At 32.9% G+C, this 14323-nt stretch overlaps 1 protein-coding gene across 1 annotated transcript in view; it reads right to left on the bottom strand.

Moving 5' to 3' along the window:
- The window catches only part of LOC132737560 (nucleoporin NUP188-like), a 63821-nt gene extending 50443 nt beyond the window's left edge, over positions 1–13378 (bottom strand). The window contains exons 1-13 of the mRNA XM_060724861.1: positions 13301–13378; positions 12543–12600; positions 10683–10756; positions 10075–10156; positions 9048–9128; positions 7735–7875; positions 5917–6042; positions 4974–5021; positions 4664–4750; positions 2928–3004; positions 2595–2666; positions 1526–1769; positions 670–771 (exon numbers count right to left, since the gene is read on the bottom strand). Of these exons, the coding sequence (XP_060580844.1) occupies positions 670–771; positions 1526–1769; positions 2595–2666; positions 2928–3004; positions 4664–4750; positions 4974–5021; positions 5917–6042; positions 7735–7875; positions 9048–9128; positions 10075–10156; positions 10683–10756; positions 12543–12600; positions 13301–13332 (1224 nt within the window). The 5' untranslated portion in view covers positions 13333–13378. The remainder of the gene's footprint in view (positions 1–669; positions 772–1525; positions 1770–2594; positions 2667–2927; positions 3005–4663; positions 4751–4973; positions 5022–5916; positions 6043–7734; positions 7876–9047; positions 9129–10074; positions 10157–10682; positions 10757–12542; positions 12601–13300) is intronic.
- Between the last annotated feature and the right edge of the window lie 945 nt (positions 13379–14323).

Genomic DNA, 14323 nt, shown 5'->3' with positions numbered 1-14323 from the left:
TGAATAAACATGGTTACATGCACCTGACGCAGCACATCAAAATATAGTTATGGAATCTAAGTTGTATTTCTATTATTTTTTTTTCATAATTTATTATATGTTTGTCCATATATTCCATCAACACGTTTGATTCTATTTTATTGACATTATGTCCAAATTTGACGTTATTTAGACATAAAATAGCTTAATTATTACGTTTTGAACAGTATACTATTGTTAGGTTTTCAAGTCAATTTAGCACTGCTATGGTAATATGGCAACTTTCCAGCTGTAATACTAGATAAAGATCTCAAACGCCCACAATTCGTTACTTCAGGCATGAGAGGGAACCTGTGTAGAACCACCTTCTATGAAACGGAAGATTTGGAATCCACTTGAGACATATACATTTTAATATTTAGCTATTCGGTATCATTGGCACTATATGGGCAGACAGATATTATTAAGCTGTTCAGGTGGACATTCAAGTCTTTTCATACCTTCTATCTTATTTCTGACTGCATGGCTGGCTTGAATGACTGAATCCATGGTCTCTGATGGGATTCAAACCCACAACAGTGATGGTCAAGTGATCTGAAATCAGCCACCTTTAACCTCTCAGCCAGACAAGCCCCTCAGTTAAAATATTATAAAACACTTAGTGTTAATACTATTTATAAAAGTCTATACCTGCATTTCCGAATTATTTCTGGTCAATGTTGATTCATCGAAGGCTGTCAGGGCGGCTAATAAAACTGTATAAATAACACAGTGGGAAAGTGAAGCTGTAATCTGCAAAAGAAATTTTTAAAAAAATGTTTAATCTTGAAAAACAAACTTTCATGCTTAACATTGATTAAATGATGAGTAACCCCTACAAAGCTGAAATGTAACAGAGTTGCTACTAAACTACTCAAACTTCCATAACCATGTTACAGTAAACAATAACCATGTTACAGTAAACAATCAACATGTTACAGTAAACAATCAACATGTAACAGTTAACAATCACCAAGATGAAATAAACAATCACCATGTTACAGTAAACAATCATCATGCTATAGTAAACAATCATAATGTTGCAGTAAACAATCACCATGTTACAGTTTACAATCATAATGTTGCAGTTAACAATCACCATGTTACTGTTAACAATCATAATGTTGCAGTAAACAATCACCATGCTACAGCTTACAATCATAATGTTGTAGTAAACAATCACCATGTTACAATTAACAATCACCATGCTACAATTTACAATCATAATGTTGCAGTAAACAATCACCATGCTACAGTTAACAATCATAATGTTGCAGTAAACAATCAATATGTTGCAGTAAACAATCATCATATTGATGAAAACAATCACAATGTTGAGAAAACAATCCTCTATGTTAAAATAAACAGTATTGCAGTAAACAATCAGTGTTGTGGTAAACAATCACAGTGTTGCAGTAAACAATCACAGTGTTGCAGTAAACAATCACAGTGAATAAACTTTTTTTGGTACTTTTTTAAGGCCTAGCAAAACAAGTAAGGCACTCACAGATTTTCCAGAGATTGGTTCCAAGTCCAGCATCTCGGATAGAAAATTGAACACATACAATTGTAAAGCCTGGTTCCCATACTTCCTTGTTATATTTGCGCCTTCACCTTCCAGGTACAGCTGTCTGATCACAGCCCAACTGAGCAGTAAAGGACTATGTGGCTGATCCGAGCCCAGTAATTGCATTGAATTTTCTACGGACTGGAATGTTGCTTTGTCCTTTAACAAACTGTGATCATCGAAACTGGAATAAACATATCAAAATGTATTACCAATAAAACTCAAAGATATTTTGTATTATTACCTGATACCTTATATAAATGTAATTTGGTATTTTTTACTGTTTTCTGAAATTCTAAAAACGTCAACGTTCGCGAACTGTTGACCGGTCAATAGTTTTGACTGTTTCCCTCTCCTACTCCGACGTCATTGACGTCATAGAGGATCCCCACTTGTTCAACGTCCATCGATCTTGATCATGAACCAGACGTGATGTGACATAGTTAAAGTATTAAGTTTAATTATGAACATATGTGCAAAACTATTTTCTTGTTCCTTTTTCTTCTGCAAGTACTGTTAAAACAGTAATTGATCAGGTAATAAAACAATTATTTCATATGTGATTTGGGAACAGTCAAACAGTTGTCCCTCGGTGTCGGGGATAGTGTTTTGAACTGTTGCCCTCGGCCTACGGCCTTGGGCAACAGTTCAAAACACTACCCCCTCCACCTCAGGCCAACATTTTGACTGTTCCCAAATAACATATGAAATAACTGTATACTAATGAATCATCTTTATCATGCATAGCTATCAGCTATATCAATTTGCCAATGATGGCATTATAAAGCCATACTAGACCGAACAGTTCACTCGCCCGGTTAGCTTAATTGTTGGAGCGTTGGGAGTATGAATCGGGTGTCTCTGGTGAAATTAACAGACAGGACATGTCATTTTCTTTGTGATTGACCTATGAAATCCTTTCTTTGGTCATTCACACTGTACCACTGCTATGGCATATACATATAAAATCGGCACTGGTATGTGATAAATATTAATGTTCGTAACTCACCATTTACTATAGCTCAGTCTCTCCACTGTCTCCATGTCCATGGCTTGAAGTAGTACCAGAACTTCTAATGACCTATTGCCACAGGGGAAAAAGAAGCAAAACTAATTACTTTATAAACCAACATAAATACTTTCATTTTTGAGCCGACTAAAGAAAACACTCAACAGTATAATGAGCGATAAAAAACGAACATGGAAATAGTTTCTCAAACATCTATAAAAAGCTTTAAATACAATAACAAAAGAGTTAAATACCCAATTTGTTACGAACAAGGAAATAGTTTCTAAAACATCTATAAAAAGCTTTAAATACAATAACGAAAGAGTCAAATACCCAATTTGTTTCGTTAATCTATCAAACGACTCGTCAAGAATGTGTTTGTACGACTGTCTTCTACCAAAACCTTGCCTCTGAAATAACAAGTTTAAACCTTACCACACTAAATATTTTAAATGGACTGATCCATCTTTCAATCTGGACGAAACCATTCATCATTTATAGGGAAAATTTCAAAATGAGTACTTAACGAATAGGGAACAGTGCAGACCATGATTAGAGAGTATTTTATGTATCAGCTGATCTTGGTCTGCACTGGTCACATGGGTTAATTCAGTCACTGCTAATAGGTCAAGGTTTAAATCTCAATATCATTCATAACAGGATTTATCACACAAACCATTTTAATTACTATACCAACAGATTCTTTTTTAAATTAATATTGTCAAATGATAGTGGGTGATACCTAACAAAATATTTTATTTCTTTATAAAATTGATATACAGTTAAATAATGTTGTTTCAATAATCAAATGAGATTGTTTATTGACACAGTTGTTACATAGAATTTGACTCTGTGATATAGAGATCCTGTAACACATTTTTTTCATGAAATATGATGCTTAAATTAAGATTTGTCAATATTTTAAGTTCAAATAAGCATTATTTATAAAGATATCACCGAATTTAACATTTCATGTAAATAAAGGGAGGTAATTAGAAATTTATTTTCTATAAATTCTAAGTCAAATTTTTCAATAAGAAATGAATGCATATAATTCATTGATGAAATATAATGTGCACAAATATTTGCTGTACACATTTTACACATTCTTCGATGTTTGAAAATTGTTTTATTTGAATTATTCTATAAATACATAATTTTTTTGCAAGTGTGGTATATACACCTAGTAACAATATAAATCACAAAACATACAGGATCTTTAACACACATGAATTTTATATGTAAACAGAATAAAATGTTTTACGAACAAAATATCATGCTGCTTTTTTTAAGCAGGATTTTAAAACCGTTTAGCAATGATTTTATGAATGCACCATTCACTTGTAGGAAACTATATACCAAAATACGTATTTCTTTCATGAATACAAATGTTTTGGAATAATTCTTTTTCAAAATTAAAATTTTTCATATGATCTCAAAACTATACCAACATATTTCAATAATTTATCTAGTCATACATAAAGCATTATTAAAGATGCTATCCTTCACATGGAGGTTTGAAAATAATGTCATAAAAAGTTAAAATTACACTACAGATATCCTGTATAAGTGGATATTTCCTTTAGTCGAAAAGTTAGTGAATTAAAAATTGCAGACATTCCGCATGAGGAATAATTGGCGAATTGCCAGTGTCAGAGTAGCGTGAAAATAGGTTGATTGATATTTACGCTAGAGGGAATTTTAGTGATTTTCAAAAATTGAAGAAATTCACCAATATTTCCCCATCAATAACTAAACCACTGAAGACAGTATACTTTTACATGAAGCTAGACACTAATATTTGCCTTGACCCAAAGATGCAAGCTTATGAATATATTGGCTTTTTTATCTCATACATGGAATTTTTCAACCATTGTGAAATTTTATTTCATGTATTAGATAGGAGCTGCTTTAATGCCCTTTAACTTAAGAAGATGTAAATCAAAGTTTCAAAACTGAAAATCAATTTTCTGCTACTTAATACTTAGAAATAAACTTACATATGTACTTGTGCATGTAAAATGATAATTAAAATTACTATTAAAAACAAGTGAAAAAGAAAAAATTACCTTAAATTTGTCTAATAATCTGTTGAAGTCTGGTGCATTGGCTTCAAATTCCTTCCAATACACTAGAAGTATCTTTAACAGTTCATTCTGGTTGGAAACAAGAAAGCAGTTAACAGTACAATTCAAATCTTTTACAATGTTTTCAAACTTGAATCAGTGAATTGTAATAATATATCAACCATCATAAGAAAAAATTCAGAAATATCTCAGACGCAATAAAGGGATCATAGATCCGCAAACGTATTACTTTGGTTTTGTTATGACGCGGCTCAAATTTAATTTCACACTATGAAGTATTAATTCAACATACTTGTTCTTTCATATTTTGATGTGCCCATACCAAAGCCTGTCTTTCATTCTGAAATCATAAAATAATCATGTAAATAACAAGAGTTGTCAGTTAGAAAGTTAGCTCGACTATTCTCAATGCCTCAATGTAAAACAAGACGTGGAAAACACTGAATTTTCTTAGTTCAAAAAGCGCCATAAATCAGTCAAAATTCATGTTAAGAGTTATAGGCCTCAAACAGAGACCCCTTATTATGCTCTCAAAATAGGTAAGTGAAATTTCAATCCATTCCCTAAATTAGTTTTGGCGATATTAACTGTCACAAAAAAACTTAACCAAAGTGTAACTCTGACGCCTGGCTGTGTACAAAAGCTCTTCCCTATTCTCAATATAGTACGTCAAAACTTTAGACTAAAATCAACATATCTTTCAAATAATGTTATTAAATTTCATCTCAATAACTCATTCATAGTATATAACTAGTTTACACTAAAAATGACTCGAAAAGTTTTAAACCAATTAAAACAAACCCCCAGCCCCTGGTAACCATGGTCATTTATGTGCCGAACTATGATCTATGCTTTGTAGCAAAAAATCATAATATATACATCATAGCTATGTTGGAACATATTTCATCTTACAGAACTACAATTTAGCAAAATTACAAAACATTTTTTCATCACAATAATTTATATAGGTTGAAAAACAGATAAAATACTTGTTAACATATGAGACTAATAATCTAAGCATTGCTAACTACATGGGATAAAACCTCTACAGGGACAAGCTGTTGTTTCCTTAAGCAAGATACTTTACACTCATTGCTCATTACTGGTTGGTTCCAGGTATCGATTTGAAAGTCCTTCTATGAGCTTATGAATTTGTAGCTTCCTACACAATCAAAAACTAAAATGATTTCTGTATTTATATATAAACAATCTTCATTCTGGTAAAGAATGCCTACCATTAGAGTTCCGTGTGTTTCCCAAGTAGGCAGTGGCTCATCACACAATAGGTCAACCTGTTCTAACAGCTTCTTTATCAGCTCATTGTCCTTCAACAAAATGTTCACAAAAACAGTGTACTCCTCCTGTAGACATAAAAGAATTTAATGCCTCATAAATAATCAATATTACCAGTTGCAAAAATAATGGAAAATAATAAAAACTCCAAAAGCAGGATTAATGAAATACTAAAAGGTTCTCGAAGAGCTTTGCTACATGAAATTTGAAGAAAATCTATTTATGACTGTTAAGGTACAAAAATTCAACGTTTTTTTTTCTTCTTCTTTTTTTGGTTGGGTTTTACGTCGCACCAACACAGTATAGGTCATATAGCAACTTTCCAGCTTTAGTGGTTCAGGAAGACCTAAGGTGCCACTTCTAGCATCAGTGCTTTTTTAAGGCCAATTAAGGGCTGAAATTCTGTCCGATTCAAATCCCCTAAAAGAATATATTTTAGAAAAAAATTCTCCTACAAAAGTTTAAAATAATAGTTAGAGAGAGGAAGGCGATCAAGTTTAAAAAACAAGAGCTGTCGGTAGGACAGCAACGCTCGACTATTCTTAGTGCTTGATAGTAAAAAAAATGCTTGATACAGTTACCTCCTCCTGTTTACAGGTTGGGGTCATGATGGTGAACAAGTGTGCAAAGTTTCAAAGCCATATGTCAATGGACTTTGAAAATATTTGAACTATTACAAAAACTTTAACGTAAATTCTAAGTCGAAAAAGGGGCTTAATTCTGTCAAAATGCTTGATAGAGTTACCTCCTACTGTTTACAGATTGGGGTCATGATGTTGAACAAGTGTGCAAAGTTTCAAAGCCATATGTCAATGGACTTTGAAAATATTTGAACTATTACAAAAACTTTAACGTAAATTCTAAGTCGAAAAAGGGGCATAATTCTGTCAAAATGCTTGATAGAGTTACCTCCTCCTGTCTACAGGTTGGGGTCATGATGGTGAACAAGTGTGCAAAGTTTCAAAGCCATATGTCAATGGACTTTGAAAATATTTGAACTATTACAAAAACTTTAACGTAAATTCTAAGTCGAAAAAGGGCATAATTCTGTCAAAATGCTTGATAGAGTTACCTCCTCCTGTCTACAGGTTGGGGTCATGATGGTGAACAAGTGTGCAAAGTTTCAAAGCCATATGTCAATGGACTTTGAAATATTTGAACTATTACAAAAACTTTAACGTAAATTCTAAGTCGAAAAAGGGGCATAATTCTGTCAAAATGCTTGATAGAGTTACCTTCTCCTGTCTACAGGTTGGGGTCATGATGGTGAACAAGTGTGCAAAGTTTCAAAGCCATATGTCAATGGACTTTGAAAATATTTGAACTATTACAAAAACTTTAACATAAGTGGTTACGCCGACGCCGACGCTCGGGTGACTGCAATAGCTCTACTTATTCTTATCGAATAGTCGAGCTAAAAATGGCATTGTATCACAATTTTACATAATGAGGACTATTTTATAGTTTCTGAATTTCCCTGTATCTGTGATGCAATTTCCCCCTCTACATATGCCCTGCAAACATTCTCCTAAAAGTGACAAAAAGCACTGTGCACGAGCGAGCAGCACAAGTGTCAAACCACAGATGTTCTGTAAGCTAGCTGGATTTTGTCAATTCAACAAGCTCGGGTCACGCCAAATTACAGCTTGATGCCATTTTTCCATTATGACACCTGCACTAGTTTTTAATCAGGGAGAAAACGTGTGCCTGAGATATTATCATGAGCATGTCAAGAGAAATTCTTTATAAAACAAACATACCCTGTATGGGTGGTTTTCCGACTCCGACCAGAATGTAAGAATATGTAGGATACACTGCAGTAAGTATAACCGTTCACTGTGGTAAAAGTCACGTATCTTTACCATAAACGCATGACTATGTCTTTCAGTACTTAGACACAGCTGAAATATACAACAGTACAAGTGAAATATACAACAATACAAGTAGAATATACAACAATACAAGAAGAATATACAACAATACAAGTGAAATATACAACAATACAAAACAATACAAGTGAAATATACAACAATAGAAGTAGAATATACAACAATAGAAGTTAAATATACAACAATACAAGTAAAATATACAACAATACAAGTAGAATATACAACTCATTTTGTCATAATTTGATAAATATTGCTTGTTAGGGATTTAATTCCACAAAGCAAAAATTGAAAAATAACTCCTTTAAAGTGATAGAGGAAAATTTGCCACCTTTTTCATATAATTAAGCAAACAAAATTGTTCAAGTCACTGATTTTCAATCATAATGGCTTCATAATTGACTTCTCTCACTCTCCAGTTACATCTCTCTTTCCCAATTTTTGTGAACAGGTGTGTACAGCTGTGGGTAATGAGATTTTTCATCTATACAGCTATAGAAAAACATCAGATTTACCTGACATATCATCATTATAGAATGATTGAAAGAAGCAACTTTTTACCATTATCATTTAATCATCATTATATTGTTACAATATCATTATATTATCATTACATCATCATTATATCATTACACTATCATTATATTATCATAACATCGTCATTACATTATAATTACATCATAATTATATTGTTACACTATCATTATATTATCATTACATTATCATTATACCATTACTATACCATTATATTATCATTACAACATCATTATATCATAACTATACCATTATATTATCATTACATTATCATTATACCATTACTATACCATTATATTATCATTATACCATTACTATACCATTATATTATCATTACAACATCATTATATCATATCTATACCATTATATTATCATTACAACATCATTATATCATAACTATACCATTATATTATCATTACATTATCATTATATCATTACTATATCATTATATTATCATTACAACATCATTATACCATTACTATACCATTATATTATCATTACAACATCATTATATCATATCTATACCATTATATTATCATTACAACATCATTATATCATAAATATACCATTATATTATCATTACATCATCATTACATTATCATTATACTCAGTATTATATATATAAGACAAATATTGGTGGAACAATATATCACCTGCAAATTTTTTTCAGAGCCTCTAAAATCCTGGGAAAGGTAAGAAAAGAACACCTCATAGCTCTGGTCTTCTTCTAAGTTCTAAAACAAAATATATGTATATACAAAATCGTCAAAATGCATAGAGATGACACTTAAAATTTTGGTATATAGTACAGACAAACCTGATTTTGTTCAACAGTCAATTTCAGAGTCACAGTGACACTGTCATATTACATCAATTAACTTATAGTACAGTACTACTTGTGCATAGCAACACCCTTGACATGACAAAGGTTGGTTTATACAGATTTTATTTTAGTTTAGTTTGATTGTGTAGAAAGCTATTAGCTTATAAACACACTTTCAAATCTGTTCCTGGAACCAACCAGTACTGAGCAATGAGTGTAAAGTTTCTTGCTCAAGGAAACAACGACTGGCCCCTTGTCAGGTTTGAACCCAGGCAGCTTGCGATAATTAGATTACTAGTCCGAAGCATTAACCCCTCGGCAATGTTGCCACCATGACAAAGATTGTAGTTGTTCCTATGAGGTGTTGCTATACTGAGACTGCTTTTTTTATCAAATATAAATGTATGTACAGCATGTTTGAACAAACTTTAAAAACAACCTTCTTACCAGGCTTAACAAATTCAAATTTTCATCTTGTTTTCCCAAAACTGATACATCATTACATGTAATTGAAATCCATACAAAACATTGGAGCATTTTTAGAATTTGTCCGCAGCAAAATTCATGTTTTAAAATCCTAACCCTAACCCATAACACTAACCCTTACCTTAACCTAGCAGTAATCTGAGTGATTTTGTAGAAAAACATAAATATCGAAGAAATAATATTGGGAAAAAATCATAATGTTAAAAACAGCTGCGGACAGTCTAGCCAAAAGGTTCAGAAGGCTTAGGGTACAACTAAGACATTATCACATAAGCAATTCAGATTTAATGCACAGTGTACATATATCTTATTATTATTATTATATTGTCAAATTTTTAATCCAAAAAGTAGTTCTATAAAAAATATCTTACCAAGAATGTTGTTAACTTGAGAACAAAGTCTTTCTGTTGTTTTTGTAGATTTTTGTCTTTCAGCAAATCCCCTTGAGGTGCCCTTAAACAGAAGTATATACAATGTATATGTCATTACATGGGACGATCCGGAAATAACCAGACTTTGTTTATAATTCTAATAAATATTGCCACATGTCTTCGTTTATATCTGTGCCAAGTTTGATGTTAAATTTATTTCATCATAAAATATAATTCATTTCTTTTGTTCAGTACCATTTCACAACACCTTTTATAACCATGGTTTCAGTACTCATGGACTCTCAGTGGCAAGGTTCATGGAATAATTGTTTGTTTGTTTGGATTTTTACCACATGTCAACATATAACTGGCCATATCGTGCTGTTTATGGAATAAAGCATACATTTAATTTTATACAGGGCACTTATAACCTAATAGCGGGCAAGGACTCCGAGGTACAGGAAATGTTGCTCCTTTTTGAAGAACATATTAATAATTACATATTCAATTTTGCAAAATCATCAAAAGAAAATTGTCTGGATAATTTCCTCAGATAACAAAAATCGGGATTCAAACCTACTTGTCATAACTATAAGATATATCAGTACCTGGGCTTTTTATAAAACAACAGGCCATTTAAAATTTTCTCTGTATTTCTTGTCATTTCTCTCTTTATCAGCTCCTGAAATGAAAATATTACAAAAAAATTTTAAGAGACTGCATGAATGCATAGATTTATAAGGAGAGGGTACAGTTTAATAACCTCAGACCCCACAATATGATTTACAAATCATTATAGATAGATAACAATAGGTTTATAGCAAACTAGCGGGGACGGGCAACAGTGGTGCATGACACAGAAACAGGGGTTATACAGTAGACTGACTATCAGGGCGCTGTAAAATGAGCGAGTTAACAGACCATCAATCTTAAACCAAAACTACAATTTTTCATGATTATTAGATTACAATTCAACTGAAAGAATTATATATAGACCATCACAAAAACATTTAAATTAAGTACAACTAGAATTATGTCCATAAGACACTGATGCCCCACACTTCCAGTGTTTTGTCAGTCTCAGTCCAAGGGTAAACAAAGGGACAGCACCACCGACAGACAAGAGCAAAAAGATATATGCCCAGTCTTTCCGAAAGACCGTCGGCCCTGACCGGTAAAAAATCAGAAGGTCCGATAAAAATATATGTATTGACGGCCCAACGGTCCTGTAAAAAATTAAGGTTTTATAAAAACCTTACATTTAACATTTTGCAAAGGCCGATCATTTACCTAAATTCAAAACATATCAAAATGTTGTCATTACACAATATAAGCTCGTGCAGTGCTTGTCAACTGTTATGCATTCTCATAATGCAAACTTTTATATAACTACGTAAGATAAAAATATCCGACAACTAGTACAATTAAAAGTCAATAAGCGGCCGCGTAAAATTACATAAGCGGCCCAGATGTGAAAGGTCACCCGCTATTAGTTTGTTTACACAGATGAAAGTGTCAGTGTATTAATTGGAACAATTTACGTCTTTAATCCACAGACTTAGAGTAATGCTTAATTACACACGTGTAGTGTGCTCAACTGGTGTTTAGCTATGAAAGATCGTCCAAGATGTTGACAAAAATTAAACTATATACTGTGAAGGTACCAAAATCATTGAACAATTAATCTGTCAACTTCACTAAATTACCGATATATATAATTCTGTTTACATATGCCAGACTTTTGCTGAAATTTACCCTCTCATTTTGCTAGTATATAGTCTGTATGGAATTAAAGTTTAAATAGCAAAATCCATTGAATACATGTATAACAATATTTATGTTTACATTTTGATTGTGGTGAAAAAAGATAACAATATAATTTTCTTTTTGTACACAAATTTTTTGACTGCTGACACTTATCAAGTGACTCAAAATGCTATACCAATCAGTTTTTTTTCAGTCCAGTAAAATCATATTTGGTCCAATAAAAATTTTCAGTTTACAGGACCTACTGTCCAGTAAAACTCAGAAGTCTTTCGCATAGACTGTATGCCCCTCATGCTAAGAGGAGGGGGGGGGGGGAGGGGCATAAAAAGTATCAATACCCAATACCTGTAGCAAATACTTATCTCAGCTGCTCTGCTTCAGCTGCTCTGCTTGATATTGACAGTGATTATGTCTTCTTTCTCTGGTAAGTGCTTATAATTATATCTGAGGGAATTTTATTAATTAATTTATTTATTTTTTATATTTTTGTGGGGGTATTCGGGGCATAACACCCCTTAAAATAGCATGTTTTTATCCCATATAATTTATAATGTGGCCTGATTAGCAAAACATGAGGCTTTAAAGGAACAAAGGACATTAAGGCTCGGAAGGGAGAAAACTACTGTAAAAAGATAACAAACTTCATCTACAACTAAGAAATAAAACAATGATTTCTCAAGAAATTAATTTCAAGTCATTACCCTTGGCCTGAGGATGCCTGTCCCACTGATAAACTGCCATAAATGGCGGTTGCCAAAACTGAAATTTAAAAAAAATCAACAGGCATAATAACATATAGATAAAGGCATAAATTATTTCTTGCATTAATTTTACTTAAAGTTTAATATGAAATTAGGCAATGCCTATGAACGGGGAAGTCGTTAAAAATTCCTTTCATTCTTTCCGTTTTAAAGGTGTCATTCGGTATTACATTCACCGCTTCCGTTTTCACTCGGAACACTCGACGATTATAATTTATCCGAAAAGTTGAGATTTGTTCCGTTATCGGAATACCCCGCCTATTATCATTGAGTTACATTGTAAATGGCGGTGCCCAACTAGAACTGACACTGAAAATTTCATTGATAGGTATAGAATTCTATATATTTTTTAATTGTTTTTTATTTGATTTTCTTTTAAATATACACGTGTAGTCTATAGCCGGGCAAGCCAAAGCCCGGCTATAGACTTCGCAGGCCCCGTCTTTGACTTCCCCGTATGAATGTATGATATTTGGACAATATTTGGGTATCTTTCGGCAGTATTTGCATTCAATCGTTCACCCTCAGATATGCTATCCGAAAATACGACTATCCGAAAGGCTATTAAAATTCAAAAAGAACATTAAAACATTTGGTGTCAATGAACATTATGTAGCAAGTTCCATCCATCAGTAATAATATTTTTATCAATATACAACGAAAAGGTGATGATTAAGGTAGAATTTTACAACAAATACCTGTCTATTTTTCTTGCATTTGAGTCCGCCATGCCGACAGAGATGTCAAATGCTATCCGAATGTAATAGTAAAGAATGGTTCCCTTACTATTTTTAGTGGTCTGCTTCCCGAGAAAAAGTTCGTAAAGTTCGTTATTTGAAAAAAAAAATGTTGAATGACTCCTAAGTTCTTTTTTTAAATTAGTTTACCGTCGACAAGGTCCTAATGAAACACAAGACATGTCCGCGGGCAGAATGTCGAGTCCGTTCGTCTTAATTCAAACCTGAACATTTAAGCTTCAGATCAAGGCATACAGTGCCTAGATACCTTGCCTTTTCAACTTTGTTTTTGTCGAGAACTGTACAACCTACGGAAGTATCGATGGCTCTCATTTAAATGTGAAAGAGCCAACGTGTGCGTAATAGGTCTTTAATAAGATTGTCTTTTTTAGGATTTAAACAACATTTATAAATGTGATATTAAATGGACGTGAAATTATATAATCGAACCATCGTTTAATGACATAATCCGTGGAGCTTTCGGGGGCTCCTCCGCCTGAACCCCCGCAAGCGCTCTGCCCTGGACCTGCACGGGGGCCTACGCGGCCCCCTTGATCTCCTGCGTATACATTTGTGCGTACATTTAAAATTGCCTTAGTTAAGCCCCTGGGATTATGCATGTGAGATGTGCGCAACAACGCATCTGTTCGTCTTAACCTATAAGCTTCATATGAAGGAGAAAAATGTATACATGTATAGGTGAGATGTGCACAACATATCCTCTTTATACCCAACATAACATCATTAAGGTGACATTGACCTTTGACCCGGTGACCTGGTTCATGTGCATCACACAAAGTCTCATGATGAGCATTTGTGTTTAAAAAAAAACTCAATTCATGTTATTTGAAAAAACTCAATTCATGTTATTTGAAAATTTATGGGATGGACAAGTTTGAACGGACGCACGCACACCCGATGTTCATTTTACTCAAAACGACTCAAGTCCCCTTGAAAAACATTTGTTCTAAGTTATATTAAAAT

Source organism: Ruditapes philippinarum, unplaced genomic scaffold (genome assembly GCF_026571515.1).
Source record: "Ruditapes philippinarum isolate M1 unplaced genomic scaffold, ASM2657151v2 ctg1042_1_1_1_1, whole genome shotgun sequence".
Taxonomy (NCBI): domain Eukaryota; kingdom Metazoa; phylum Mollusca; class Bivalvia; order Venerida; family Veneridae; genus Ruditapes; species Ruditapes philippinarum.
Note: the sequence above shows the minus strand (reverse complement) of the source record. Positions and strands in the feature narration are given on the sequence as shown.